The sequence below is a fragment of the Anas acuta genome, chromosome 14 (assembly GCF_963932015.1).
Source record: "Anas acuta chromosome 14, bAnaAcu1.1, whole genome shotgun sequence".
Taxonomy (NCBI): domain Eukaryota; kingdom Metazoa; phylum Chordata; class Aves; order Anseriformes; family Anatidae; genus Anas; species Anas acuta.
Genome location: NC_088992.1, coordinates 18134081 through 18147570, shown reverse-complemented (window position 1 = coordinate 18147570; position 13490 = coordinate 18134081). Strand labels below are relative to the sequence as shown.

General features: G+C 39.3%; 1 protein-coding gene across 3 annotated transcripts; it reads left to right on the top strand.

Annotated features, from left to right (window-relative positions):
* Positions 1–1980: 1980 nt before the first annotated feature.
* MAT2B (methionine adenosyltransferase 2 non-catalytic beta subunit) lies at positions 1981–12343 on the top strand. Of its 3 annotated transcripts, XM_068698051.1 has the most exons (8): positions 2986–3143; positions 3484–3613; positions 4929–5123; positions 6009–6123; positions 6421–6573; positions 9083–9276; positions 10162–10275; positions 10732–12343. In XM_068698051.1, exons 1-8 carry the CDS (start codon positions 3001–3003, stop codon positions 10900–10902), a joined length of 1215 nt encoding a protein of 404 aa, XP_068554152.1. In that variant the 5' UTR covers positions 2986–3000; the 3' UTR covers positions 10903–12343. The 3 variants fall into 3 exon arrangements, with proteins under 3 accessions (XP_068554155.1, XP_068554154.1, XP_068554152.1); XM_068698054.1 differs by lacking the exons at positions 2986–3143; positions 3484–3613 and adding an exon at positions 1981–2025; XM_068698053.1 differs by lacking the exon at positions 3484–3613 and having other exon boundaries at positions 2985–3143.
* Positions 12344–13490: the final 1147 nt, after the last annotated feature.

The following is a 13490-nucleotide window of genomic DNA, read 5'->3' as shown; positions in this document are numbered from 1 at the left end:
GTGAAACATGAGCTGTGTTTTTACTAATTGTATATACTAATATTTTGTATACATGTGCTGCAAAGAGAAAATATACAAAGCTTAGCATGTCACTTACAGTAATACTGGAGAAATGAAATACTGAAAATGCTTTCTAAGTCTGAAGAAATAAATCGGTGGTTCTTGTACATTAATGCCATCTTTGTGTGTTTACTTGTGCTTCTGAAGATGAGCTGTTTGATTTGAGAAGTACTTAGTGTTCAATTTATGGGGTTGGCTGAAGTAGAGAGAGGCATTTTAATGAGGAACTTACTGTAATAATTTAAGAAGACTAGAGTTCTCTCTCCATATGGAGAAAATGATAAAGTTAGCTGGTTTTGTTGTCTGAAAGATGCAAGTGGGATGAAAGACAACTATGCAAGAAAGAGAGCTTAGTCTTACTGACTCATTTGATGAGAACCTGGTCTTTGTGGAAAGCCTAATGTTACACGGTCATTTACATCCAGCAGCCAGTGGTTGTAAAATGAACAGTTGGTTAGACCAAACTTGACTGAGTGAACAACAGAGCAAAGAGTAACAGGGTAAGGGGAAAAATCCATACTAAAGAAAAACAAAACAAAACAACAAAAAAAAAACTTGTGATCTTGTATTTTCAGTTGTAACACTTGACTGTTATTATACTGGTGTTTTTGTCTCAAGACTGCATGCTCTTAAGCAAGGTTGCTGACAGTTGCACACTTGCATTGGTGTTCTTCTCCTAAGGGTGTTTTTACGGAAAAAAACACTGTTCATAAATCAGAATGCAAAAAAATCTGATGAAACACCTTTTTGAAAAAAAAAAAAGACATTAAGAGTTCCATGTGTTTTTAAATGTGTAAGCTAATCTTGTATTACATGAGAGATTAAGAACGAATGTTAAACAAAGGCTCTCCAAAGCTCAAACATACATGATGGCACTGAATTCATGTACACTTTCAACTGAACCTTACTGATGCAGAACGTGTCAAATAGCAGAAAGTTAGCAAGAGTTGGTCAATGGGTGAAAGAACACTAAGTGAAGCAAAGTACTGCAAGTATTACAGAAGTATGCTTTTATGCCTGACTACATACTTCTTTCACACAGCCTTAATGATTAAAACTTTCTACCTTAATTGGGAGTTTTGCTAAAGTCCATTTTAAATCCTTAATGTTTTACACTAATAAAAATAATAGGGCAACTCAGAAATAATTACACCATCCTTACAGCACTGTCAGATTTTGCTTTAATGTTAGAATATGAATAAATAACATAGAGCAGGTTTGTGAGAGATGGTGGGGGGAAAGCTGAAAAGCTTTGTTAGCTTCCCTGTTTTTTAAAAGAAGCTTTTTCTGGAAAGCTTTGTCAGCTTCAGTTAAAGGGGTATTGCTAGTTTCATGCACATGCAATATATTTGTGATCAACCACCCATTTTTCAGTTGTTTAACTGACTTGAGCTGTCGCTGTAAGAATCCATTAATTTCCTGTTGTTGCATATACCTTATTCTGTTTTGTTACACATTGCTTTCAGTACAAGAACTTATTCTCTGATCATGTCTCTCAGTATTGTAGTAAGATTTTGGTTCAACTTTGCCTACATTTAAGATGAAGAGCACTAGAATCCTCAGTCTGGCTGACCTCATTAGAGACCACCTCCTGTTTCCCATACAAAGAAAATGGCATGAGGCTCAGTGCCAGTGCTTGGAATAAATTTATGCACACAATGGTTGCACTTGCTCATGCTGGCTACTATGAAGTCAAAATTGAAGTTCATATTGCGCCTTTCAAATGGTACCACTGGGAATAAAACCAAGCTCAACGGGATTCAGAACCACATGTGATCTAGGGCTCGGATTAGCATTTGGGTTTCAAAGGTCATCTGAGCTACAGCTTCTTTCAGTCCACGTGCTCTCTGCAGGCAAAAGCAGACAAAGGCACGAATGAACTGTTGAACAGGCATTGATTGCCTAGACTGGAAATTCCTCCTACAGTTTGAGGCAATGCCTGAAATGCTGGTGGAAATGGATCAGGTAAGAATCTGGAGATTTACATTAGAAGTTTGCTGCCACACTTTGGTTACAAAATCTAGCAGAATGAGGGAAAGAATTAGTTGTTTTTCCTGCAATTACAGCCCGAAATGTTAAATTATGAATGGTACATTCCAGTTATCCAGGGATGCGTTATGCTAGTATGAGTGATACGGACTATTGGCAATTTTTGATTCTACTACTCCAAGGAAGCCGTTTTCCACAAAATAAATGTATTTATAATTAAAACTAATCAAATAAATTAGAAAAAATAGTGAATACAGTGTAAATTAAGGTTATTTATAACAATATAGTTAACAAATTGCATATAGTTTTTGTAGCAGGTATAGTGGTGACAAAGCTGAAGGTATTTTACTGACGAATTTATAGCAATAGCTTGAGACTTAGGGGCTTAATATGTTTTCCTATTTTCATCTTGATCTAAGTCTGGAAAATAGAATTTATTTCCACTTTTTTCAAAAATGTGAAGTAGGGCAGTGTTTATAGGGTGGAAGGGGTATGGCTCGGATGTTTCCTTGGCATTGCTGTACAATTTGGCATTTCACATTCCTTCTGCATTTCAAGTTGTGAATGAGTGATACTGTGAATGAAATTCTGAGATAGCCGAAAGGGAATAAATACCTATTTACAGTTCATTACAAGGGAAAAAAATCTCTCTCCTTCAAGAAGGGAGGAATCAGCTGAAGCGTTGTTACAGCTCCGCTGTTCTCCTGTCGTTGTTGGTTTGCTGTACGTCATGATCGTTCATACAGGATTCAAGTTTAATCATCTGATACTTTTAATAACTTAATTGCTGTGGTAGAAGCTGTTTATGAACTCCTGAACCGCCCCCCGCTGCTTTTAATCCCGCCAGCCGGTCAGCCTTCAGCCGGTAACGCGGCAGGGCCGCCCCGAGCCCGCCCGGCCGCGCCCCCTCCGCCGCCCGCTCCCTTGGGGCCGATCGGGGCCGGGCGGCGCATGCGCGGGGCGGCCCCTCGGGGCGTGCTGCGGGGCGGCGGCAGGAGCAGGCCCGGGCCGGGGCCGCGCCGGGCCCCGCCATGGTGGGCGGCGAGAAGGAGCTGCGGATCCGCTTCGTGCCCGGCTGCTGCCAGCTGGTGGAGGTGCGCGGGGCCGGGGGGGGGCTCGGCGGGGCGCTCCCTGCCCCGGGAGGTGCCGGGCGGCGGGGCGCGGCCTCCTGCCGCCGGCTGGGCCGGGACGGGCTCCTCGCGGCGCCGGGCGGCGTCCTGCGAGCAGCGGCGGGGGCCGGGGCCCGGGGGCTGGCCCGGCACTCGTGAGGCTGCCGCCGGCTGCTCCCGGAAAGCCGCGGCTCGGCTGTGGGCACCGGTCCTGCCTGGAGCCGTCCTGGCGCTTCACCAGGGCGCGCGTCCCCTTTCCGCCGCCGGCCTTTGGTTACTGGGGGCAGGCGCTGCCTGTGCCAGGTGCTGGTGTCTGTCCTGCCAGGCTCAGGGGTGCGAAACGCAGCCGGGAATCGGGGCCCTCCTGCGCTCACCCGGTGCAGACCGACGCGGGCAGCTTTAAGGAACAATCACGCAACTGGCATCGTGAGGCCGAATTCACTGTAAACATAAAGGTGATTTTTTAAAGAGGGTTTTCTGTAGTTTGTCCCTTTCAGGAAACAGTCCATATAAAAGTTACTAATTTTCACGTGTAGCTTGCAGGAATAAGTCATCCTTTGTCCACAGCCTTAAAGAAAATACATGTGACGTGCTGTCAGCTCTCAGCAGTTGCTTTGGACTAGGCCCAGCTCTGTAGCACACCTCTGCATTGGCCTTTGTGGAGCAAAAGTGTTCAAACCTGCAGGGCCGAGGGCAGGAGCCCCGTGCCGTGACCAGCAGGCAGTGGTGGGTTACGGTGCTGGAAATGTGAGAAGGCTCAGAAGGGGCTGAAATGTTACAGCTGCGTAGTAGACAGTGTTTACGAAAATATCATCAGTTATCACAAGCTGTGTGCATATAACATGCTTGGAAGATCCAAGATGTAGAAGTTCTGTACACCTGCAGCTTTCTTCAGTGTTGACATATAAGCACGTTTTTATTGTTGTTGTTGGCAGGCTCTTGTTCGATGACTAATGCAGAAGTAAAACGTGGAAGTAAAGGTTGCACAGACCGCTGGGAATCTGGTGTTTGTTTTCTTGAGAGCTTGAGGATTGAGTGAGTGGTGGTGGAGAGGAATGAAGTTTGCAGATTCATGTGCGCGCCCATCTCAAGCACTGAAATGTGCTGTGGCTGAAGCGAAGCTTGAGTTAGCAGTACGGATGGGGAGTTGAAACGATCACATCATTTCCACAACCATGTAGTAAAACAAAGATTAGAGAGCTGTATTTTTGTTTGGATATTAAACCAGTGTGTCGATTGCTGATGAATTAGTGCTGCATTTAATATTAAAATATGTCTTCAAATGTGTAGGCCCACGGTGCAGTGTATTGTTGGGGCTTTTTACAGGCACAGTCCAAAATAATTTACTGCAGGATGTGGACCCTAAATCTGAAAGATTCAGGTCCATGTTCAAAAGAAGTTCTCTCTTCTATTTCAAGTTTAATAACATTATCAGATTCTGAGTGAAATTTAAATTCTGCCCTTTGAGTTTGTCTGTGTTGGTTGTTTGGTTTGTTTCCCCCACTTCATGTGGAAGAAGTTTCCTATTTGAATTTTATTTTCAGCATCTTCAAGACTATGTGTAAGTACTTGTCTCAGTACAGTATCAGCGCTCCCAGATGGTTGTGTTCCATGAGATGCTCCAGTCAAAACACTTGCATCACAAGGAAAGCTAATGAATACAGTAACACTTGGTGCAATCTTGTTAACTTTGTAAGAAAGGGGACAGAAAACAAGCAAAACAACTAAATAACATTAGAAGGCAACCTTGTTCTGTTCTCATTTCCCTAGGAAGATGTCGATATTCCCAGTAGACGAGTTTTAATTACTGGTGCTACGGGACTTCTCGGCAGAGCAGTGTTTAAAGAATTCAATCAAAATAATTGGAATGCAGTTGGCTGTGGATACAGAAGAGCTCAGCCTAAATTTGAACAGATTAATCTTCTCGACTCTGTCGCAGTTCATGAGATTATCCGTGATTTTCAGGTGAGTTTTGGGAGCAGGTACAAGTATGAGCAGTTCTTGGTATGTCTAGCAGTGAGCTGGCAGTGCTGTTGTGATACTTGGGTCATGTGGCTTTGGTGGAGCTAATGCATTAGCAGAGCCCTGAAATAGGATACAGCTGTCATGCCTGACCTATCCGGAGCGGGGTTTGCTCTGTAGGTGCATACAGTTCCGAACTTCTCTGCAGTCACCACAGAGAGAATGCAGGTGACAGATGTGTGTGTCAGTACACTCACGTGGGTGGTTTAAAGGAAAAGATAAACGTGAGTTGTTAACCCAGTAACGCGAAGTAGTTCTTTTGAAGTTGAAGAACACTAGAATACAGCAGCTGTGGCATGTTGAGCGTGCAGTAGGGCAAGGAGTGCACTGTCCTTTCACTCCAACTTGCAACAGGAATATATAAAACCTGAAGAGCATGATGTAGGGTGCCACTCTAAAAAACATCTTGTTAATAGTTTTGGTATGTCAAATAATCCATGGGTAAATAGTTTATCCAAAAAGACTTAACCTAACTATTTTAATTACATATGTGAGATGTTGCATTTTCCCCTATTTTATGTTATTACACTGTTGAAGAAAAAAAAGACAGTCTTGGTATTCTGTAAGATAGAAGGTACTGAAGGTCGTGGTTGCAAAATTAATGGTCAAAGCTTTGGTATTCTGATGTGAAACCTTGAAGCAGCTTGGTGGTTTTGCTTCCTAAGGAAAACATGCTCCTCAGATTGCAATGATTAAAAACAATACAACTTTTATTACTTCTTACAGCTTAGTAAAATGCCTTTTTGCCTGAGGGAGTGGATCTCTCCAGTTAGGATGGAACTGCAGCTTCTTGAGGACGTTTGTTCAAAATTATTCTTTGATTTCCAGCCTCATGTTATAGTGCATTGTGCTGCTGAGAGACGGCCAGATGTTGTAGAAAGCCAACCAGATGCTGCTTCTCAGCTCAACGTGGCTGCTTCAGGGAACCTAGCAAAAGAAGCAGGTAAGGAGACTGTCACACGGATTTGTTTTCTTGTTAGACTACTGCATTTATTTATGCTGATGCACAAATGAATAAGTTATTTAAAGTTCTGAAGCAGTTGTTTCTGCTACCAGCGTCAGTCGATGCACTTTCTGTAAGACTAGCTTACGTGATCTTAGGTGAAGAATCAGTGAAAAGACAAACAAAGGCAATGAATGGGGCTAGGAGATGAGGTCTTCTGGAGAGTTGTTTAAACTTCAATTAAGACTTCAAGCAAGGCATGCATTAAAATAATGCTTACAAATGTTTTCCTTCTAGCTGGAATTGGAGCATTTCTCATCTACATTAGTACAGACTATGTATTTGATGGAACAAACCCTCCTTATAAAGAGACTGATATACCAAATCCCCTGAATTTGTATGGTAAAACCAAACTGGAGGGTGAAAAGGCAGTCCTGGAGAATAATGACGGTAAGAATACACTTGTTCATTTTTCATGACTTCTGTTTTTACTTAGGAGTTGATTAAGCTAACATACAACTTCGTCAGTGATGAAGTTGTGAAACTGTTGATAACAGAGTTGGAAAGCAGTGTGACAAGGAGTCAGTCTCCTTGCTCATCAGGCATTTGTGCTACTTACAGGTTGACTAACTCTTTATTTCTTACTTGTGCTGTTCTCCTTTGTCTTCCTTGTCTCTGCTGATGGACATCTACCAGAGTTTGTGTGATGTGAATCAACTATTTCTAAATAAAATATATCAGGAATATGTTGTAATAGCAGAAACGTTGCCATACTTGACTCAGAGCTGCTGTTACTGAGGGGGGAAGCATTGCAGTTGTTCTGAATGTGTGCTCACTTCAAAGGGAAAAACAGACTTTTCATAAAACGATAATGCAGAAGAAATCAACATACGCTTTTGCTTTTACATGTACTCTTCTGTTTGTCTTGCCAGTTTCCTGTTGTGCTTTCTTTACATAAGACTTTCCATTTTATTTTTACGCACCACATGCATTGCTTGCCACATGCATTAGATTCCTAGTATTACAACTTTCTAAGGGGTTAGTAACTTTTGATTTTAAGCAACATCTTGGATTATTTTTGATATAAATCTTAATGAAAACTAACACTCAAAATGCAGAAACATACTTTTTTAGGTTCTGCTTCATCAAGGAAGAAATCTTAGGACTGGACATATTCCCTTGTGTGTAAAATTTAACTCTTGTAAGAGAGGTTTGACTGGTTTTAGATAGCATGTTGTCAGTTTACACTCCTGTTTCCTCAGGAAATTTGAAGATGTCAATGCATCTGTAAAAGAGGCTTCTGATAAGTGAATGTGGTACTCTCATTCTGAGTCTGCCCTATTTAACCACAAGATTGACCAATTGATAAATTAGCATGACAGTCTTTCAATAAGTAAATATAATGTGAGTTTGATTATGACGCTGTTCGCTCCCTCTTCTAGATTGGTAATGAAGATAAGATGCAACAAATTCAAGTACGTGTGGGTTTCTTGCTAGATCCTTTCCCCCAGTTCAACGTTGCAATTTTGTTTCATAACCTTTTTGAGCATGAACCATCAAGCATTAGTGGGTAGCAGCAGTGGTATTAGCAGAAAGCATTTTGAGATGGTGCCGAGTAAGGTGCTTGGAAACATCAATAATGTTTCATAAACACCTATTTTACACATATTAGTTTTCTAGCCACTAACTTGATATTACTGTACAGATAGCTTCCAGTCTATCAAATGTCTGTGGTTGTATGAAGATGTTTATTTCCCTATTCATTTCTGCTGTGTAATACAGTGATCCCCACTAGTTATTTAAGTTTAATTATTTGGGTTTTGTGTATCTTTTTAAACATGTTTTAGTTTGCTTAGGAGGGGAAATAAGTTACATTCAGCATTCATGCATATAAAACTAAAAAGGTCCAGTAGGTTTATAGAACTATGGGTAATGAAGCTGGTGTTTGTTTCAAGCCTCTAGCTGAGAACAAAAGGAAGGTCTTTTACTTAGCTAATGAACACTGCTTGACAATTCTCTTTTCAAGTATCTTCAGCAGTATTTAAAGTAAGGAAGAACACTGTTATTCACTCAACAAGTATTTCTAGAGCAGCAGGAAATCAATGTCACGTTTTTTTATTGTATTTCTTTTTGTTTTCTAAGTTCTTTACTTTTATGTGACTCACAGAGAGTGTGTGCTGTGTTGTTTTTTTTTGTTGTTGTTGTTTTTTGTTTTTTTTAACAACAAAAAAAATGTGCATTACTATTAATCCATGTCTTACCCTTCTGGAAATTTTTGCCAAAAGATCTTTCTAGTGTTACTAACACAACTGTATGATGCTTTCCATCATTAGGTGTCCTTCCCTTAGCACTTGTTTACACTTACTTTAATTTCTCAGTTCACTGTCTTGGCATCTAATATTACTTACTGAGCTATTCTGTGCATTTGCCCCTTATGTGTGATGTTTCTTATTGCTTCCAAGGTTCCTATCTTTTTCTGGTGTATAATAGCCTGAGTACTCTCCTTTATGCAAGTGGTTTCTGCATGCCAGGTGACATGGGTTTGTCTGATGCCTGAATACTGTAGATGGTGGGAATTTTTGTTCCTGCTTCTACTAAGAGAAGATGGGGAATGTTGGAGTAACTGCATAGTTCCACTTTGTTTTTCCCTAACCCAAACAGGCTTGCAACATTAAGTAAAGCTTGTTAACACTGTGAAAATCAGTGGCATAAATGACAATTAGTGTATGTGAACTTAGTGTTTGTAAAAAAAGTGTTTTAAATGAGCTAAATTCAAAATCATATTCAGAGGATATTCAAATATAACATTCAAATGTTAACCACATACAAATTAAAAGGAAAAAGCAATTATTATCACCAACATGATTCTTGAGGCTTCCAAAGCATCTTTCAGGTTTTGCTAGAGCATTAATACCTTTTCTAAGCACTGTTAATACTCTTTTTAATACTCCTTTTTTAGGTGCTGCAGTACTTAGGATTCCTGTCCTGTATGGAGAGGTAGAAAGACTGGAGGAAAGTGCTGTGACTGTTATGTTTGATAAAGTGCAGTTCAGTAATAAATCTGCCAACATGGATCATTGGCAACAAAGATTTCCTACTAACGTTAAGGATGTAGCAACTGTTTGCAGACAACTAGCAGAGAAAAGAATGCTGGTAAGAATTTAAATAAACAAGCCTCTTCAGTGTAAAACCAGTTCCTGTTCTTTCTGAAAAACTGAGACCTGCATCTAACCTGCCTTATTCTTTGTAGTTCTGAAACACTGGGAGGGAGGAAAGAACTGTCTGTCTGTCTGTAATATTGCAGTATGTTTTTGTTACGTGACAGTGTGTGCAGGTGCTCTGATATTTGGAACAAAAGTGGGTGAAGTAACAGAATGGATTGTTCTCAAAACTGTCACATCTCTTCAAGTATACAGGAGAGAAATATATTCACTGCCTTCTACAAATTATCCCTTTTGATCATAAAAAATCACGGAGGTTGAAAGTACTTTCAAAGATGCTATTGATTACTGTATTAAGAACATTGAAAAGACAGAAGATAGACCGCTGGACTTAAATACTTCATTGCATTTATTCAGCACCGCATCTTAAGGCTACCATCTTTGCAAAATAATAAAAATGAAAAAAACACGTTGTGGATGTGGTGCTGTCAAACTCTTTGACAGGACTGTTACATGGTTTCAAGTTTAACATGCAGAATGTGAGTGGTGTCTTCCGCATTTTTTCTTGAATTAAGTGAACAGTATACAACAGCAGAGTTCTTCGTCAGCTGTTTAACTTTGGTTGGTTGGCTCCTTTCCTTTATGTTAATTCTACCAAATATAAACTGTCTTCGAAAAGTCTGGCCAAATAAATGTAACACATTTGCAGGCTCAATCCTTAGACAGGTGTGCCCTGAAGGTATGTGAGTTGTCCCCAGAAAAGTGCAATGCTGTGAAGTGCCTCTCAGGATGGGCTCCTGCTGGAAGCTTATTCTGCACAGGAATTAGTCTGGAGGGTAGCTGCATTTTTTCACCTGTGCTTACTGTTTCCTCCTAGGACCCATCCGTAAAAGGAACATTTCACTGGTCTGGCAATGAACAGATGACCAAGTATGAAATGGCATGCGCAATTGCAGATGCTTTCAACCTTCCCAGCAGCCACTTAAGACCGGTAAGTGATGTGTTGTTGAACCTGTAGAAAGAGGGATGTGCTTTATCATTTCAAGTAGTAGGTTAACAATCTCACAGTGGTTCTGCAAGTAAACTTCTGTGGGACAATCTAGATGAGTGTGTTTAGCATAGCAGATTTATTGCTGAGGATGCTACTTTAACTTGCTGGATTATGAAAATTACCTAGCTGGTGAGCTGTATGCAGTGTGATAGTGCTTCTGCAGAATAGTTCTATAGTTGTCCTTAGTAATGAGTAAAGCCTTTTTTTTTTTTTTTTTAAGCACATTTTTTTTTACCTTGTAACTACAGTCACAAAAAAATGAGAACATAGCATAGTTGAAGGGAGCAGAGGAAATGACCCATATAGAAAGCTATGAATGAAACGTTTAAATGACCATATAAAATAATACATTTTTTTCATTTCTGTTTTGTGATGTGTTTTTTATTTATTTTTTAGATTACTGATTGTCCAGTTATGGGAGCCCTCCGTCCAAGGAATGCTCAGCTAGACTGCTCCAAGCTGGAGATGCTGGGGATTGGTCAGAGAACACCATTTCGAGCTGGAATCAAGGAATCACTTTGGCCGTTCCTTGTTGACAAGAGATGGAGGCAGACAGTCTTCCATTAGTTTGTATTTTTTTTAGTAAAAGTATGGTATGTGGCACTTTTTTAAAAGAAAAAAATAGTTTTGTATGAGTGTTCTTAAATTGTGACACTTATGCGTTTCATTTAATCAGGTAAACGTACGGTCTTGCACTAGTGAAGTTGTTAGCCTAAAAAAAGTTCAGTGACAAAAACTGAGCCTGTACAATGTTGTGGATCTCTCCTTCCATTCATACCAGTGTATCTTAATGTCTATTCCTGGCAGATTATGGTTCTTAGTAATCAGTACTCTTTGATGCTAAGAACTACTCAGATGACTTGTGAACTTCTTTTTGGCTGACATAAGTTGTTGATGCTTAAGGTCTGTGCCATTGTTGTATATACCATTTCACGTCATTAAAAGGTATGGTCAGTTACTTTATCACCAAAAATCTGAGTTACTTGTTTTTAATTTCTGAAGGTGGCGTTACTCTGAAAGTAAACTGAAGCAGGAATTGTTAAATGTTTGTTTTGCTAGAGCTTGGATCAAAATGTTTTTTAAAAAAAAGTGACTTTATTTTTGCAGCTATCAAGTGTAGTTTTTATGCTTGAAATATTTTCCAAGTGTTCTGTTATTACAATGCCTGCAGCTTCATATTTGTACAGCAAGTTGAATGCACTAGTTCTAATGGTGACTTATAAAAGCTAGAAGAGGATTGGGAGGGTGGGGAAGAAATAGCTCTGACCTTTGTTTTGGGGATGGGTATTAAAAGAGGATTTTTTTTTTTGGGGGGGGTTATTTTTTGTATAAAAGCATGAAATATCTTCATCTTTCTCTTATTTCAATAGTATATGGGATTGGTGAAATTTAGCTGGAGGAAGATGTTGCTAGTCAATACATGTGAGAGAAGAGAGGAAAGAGTTTATAGCACTGCAGCTTCTTTTGCACAGACTCTCAGATCTTGCACTGATGCAGCTCATTCTGGAACAGCCAAGTGCATATGTTGAATGTTTGCACTGTGATGATAAAACTACAGTAGTCTAATATAACCAAATCTTGGATCTGCTTAAATTTAGACCTTTAAGTTGGACACAGTAGCTACTTAAAGTGGAGGAAGAACATAGTTTGTAAAGGTCAGCTTCCTTCTGAAGGTGTTAAAATGAACAGTATAAATGTTCTGAGGTGGCCAGCAGATCATTAGTTCATTAGTAAGACTGGGAAAAGTTGCATTTTGATGATCATTTATTTTTCTGAGATAGTAATGGAGAGGGGGTGGGGGTATTCAGCTTAAAAAAAAGGCGGGAGGGGGGCAAAAATAGACCAAGTTCAGGTTTTCTAAAAGTCAGCTTTACATTTAGTCCTTCAATTTTCAACTGGCATATATTAAGAGGTCATTATCCTGATGTGTTTTTACTCTGAAGTCCTGATATACACATGGTAATCTGTTTCCAAAATGACAATAAATAAATATTGCCAGCATGAGAAACAGTTGTTGGTTCTTTATTTCCTATCAAGATTTGTTTATTCCAAGTCATAAATATTTCCAGGTCTTGAAATGTCCATGTGCCCTTTCTGTAATTATTTTTCTTAATTTAATGAGCTATTTCCAGATGTAGGTTAGGTTAGGTAAGTGTTTCTCTGTCACTGTGCCACTATCTTGGGAACTTAATGTACACATACATTACAGACAGTTTTGAAAATACAAGTCTGAAAAAGAATGTGATTCAGTGCTTGATTATGGAGGTTCAGAGTACACCCTCTGCACTTGTGGGCAACTAATGTATATTTGAGGTAATATATATTTTTTTCCTTTAAATCACAACATATTAACAATATTAAACATGGAAGCAGTTAATAAATGAAAAAGTATGGACTCATGTTCTTAACTGTTTGCAGAATCATTTCTGTGTTATTTACTGAAGCATACAATTGCTCAAACAGCAAGGAAAGGTTGGTTTGGGGAACTTTCCTAACTAGCATTGCAGACAACACTTTTGAATATGGTGTAGTCAATATAATTTATGTATGTGTTGCACCTTGTATATGTTGTTTTCAAGACCTCTATTGAATTCTTTCACATAGAAAGAGGAAAAATAGGTGTTTGAGAGAGAAAGATCAGGAGCTGACATCTTGCAACTCCAGAGTAGGTTTCAAAGGACTGCATTATGCGTGGTAGATGCAAAGAAGGCAGGGAATGTGTGTTCAGCTAAATACAAACTTTCACTAGCAATATACAAGTATTTAACAATCTAGCAATATACATTTATTTAACAATGTACATTTCAATTTTGCTCCGTATATTGTCTATACAACAATAAATATCCAACTTTTACTGACTATCATTTCTTCACTTCATTAATATAGCCTGAAGGCTGTGACAGATTCCAAAGGCAAAAGGAAAATGTGTTATTTAATGTTATTTGTTCACTGGAGTTTTTCCTACCAAGAAACATTCTTCTTACTGATGAAAAGATGAAATTCATAGCTTTTACATATGTTAACTGTAATAAAATTAAGTAGCTCTGTCTTTTATATAAATGCATATTTAAGTCAAAATACAGATAAAACAGTTCCTCTAACAGTTTAAGTCCAAAAAAAAATACAAACAACTACTGTGAAGTCTCCAGTAGTAA

Excerpts from the sequence above, each read along its gene's own strand:
- MAT2B (XM_068698051.1), top strand. The coding sequence starts at position 3,001 with ATGCGCGGGGCGGCCCCTCGGGGCGTGCTGCGGGGCGGCGGCAGGAGC. Across the intron at positions 3,144-3,483 it reads GCTGCTGCCAGCTGGTGGAG|GCTCAGGGGTGCGAAACGCA; the intron begins GTGCGCGGGGCC and ends CTGTCCTGCCAG. Across the intron at positions 9,277-10,161 it reads TAGCAGAGAAAAGAATGCTG|GACCCATCCGTAAAAGGAAC; the intron begins GTAAGAATTTAA and ends GTTTCCTCCTAG.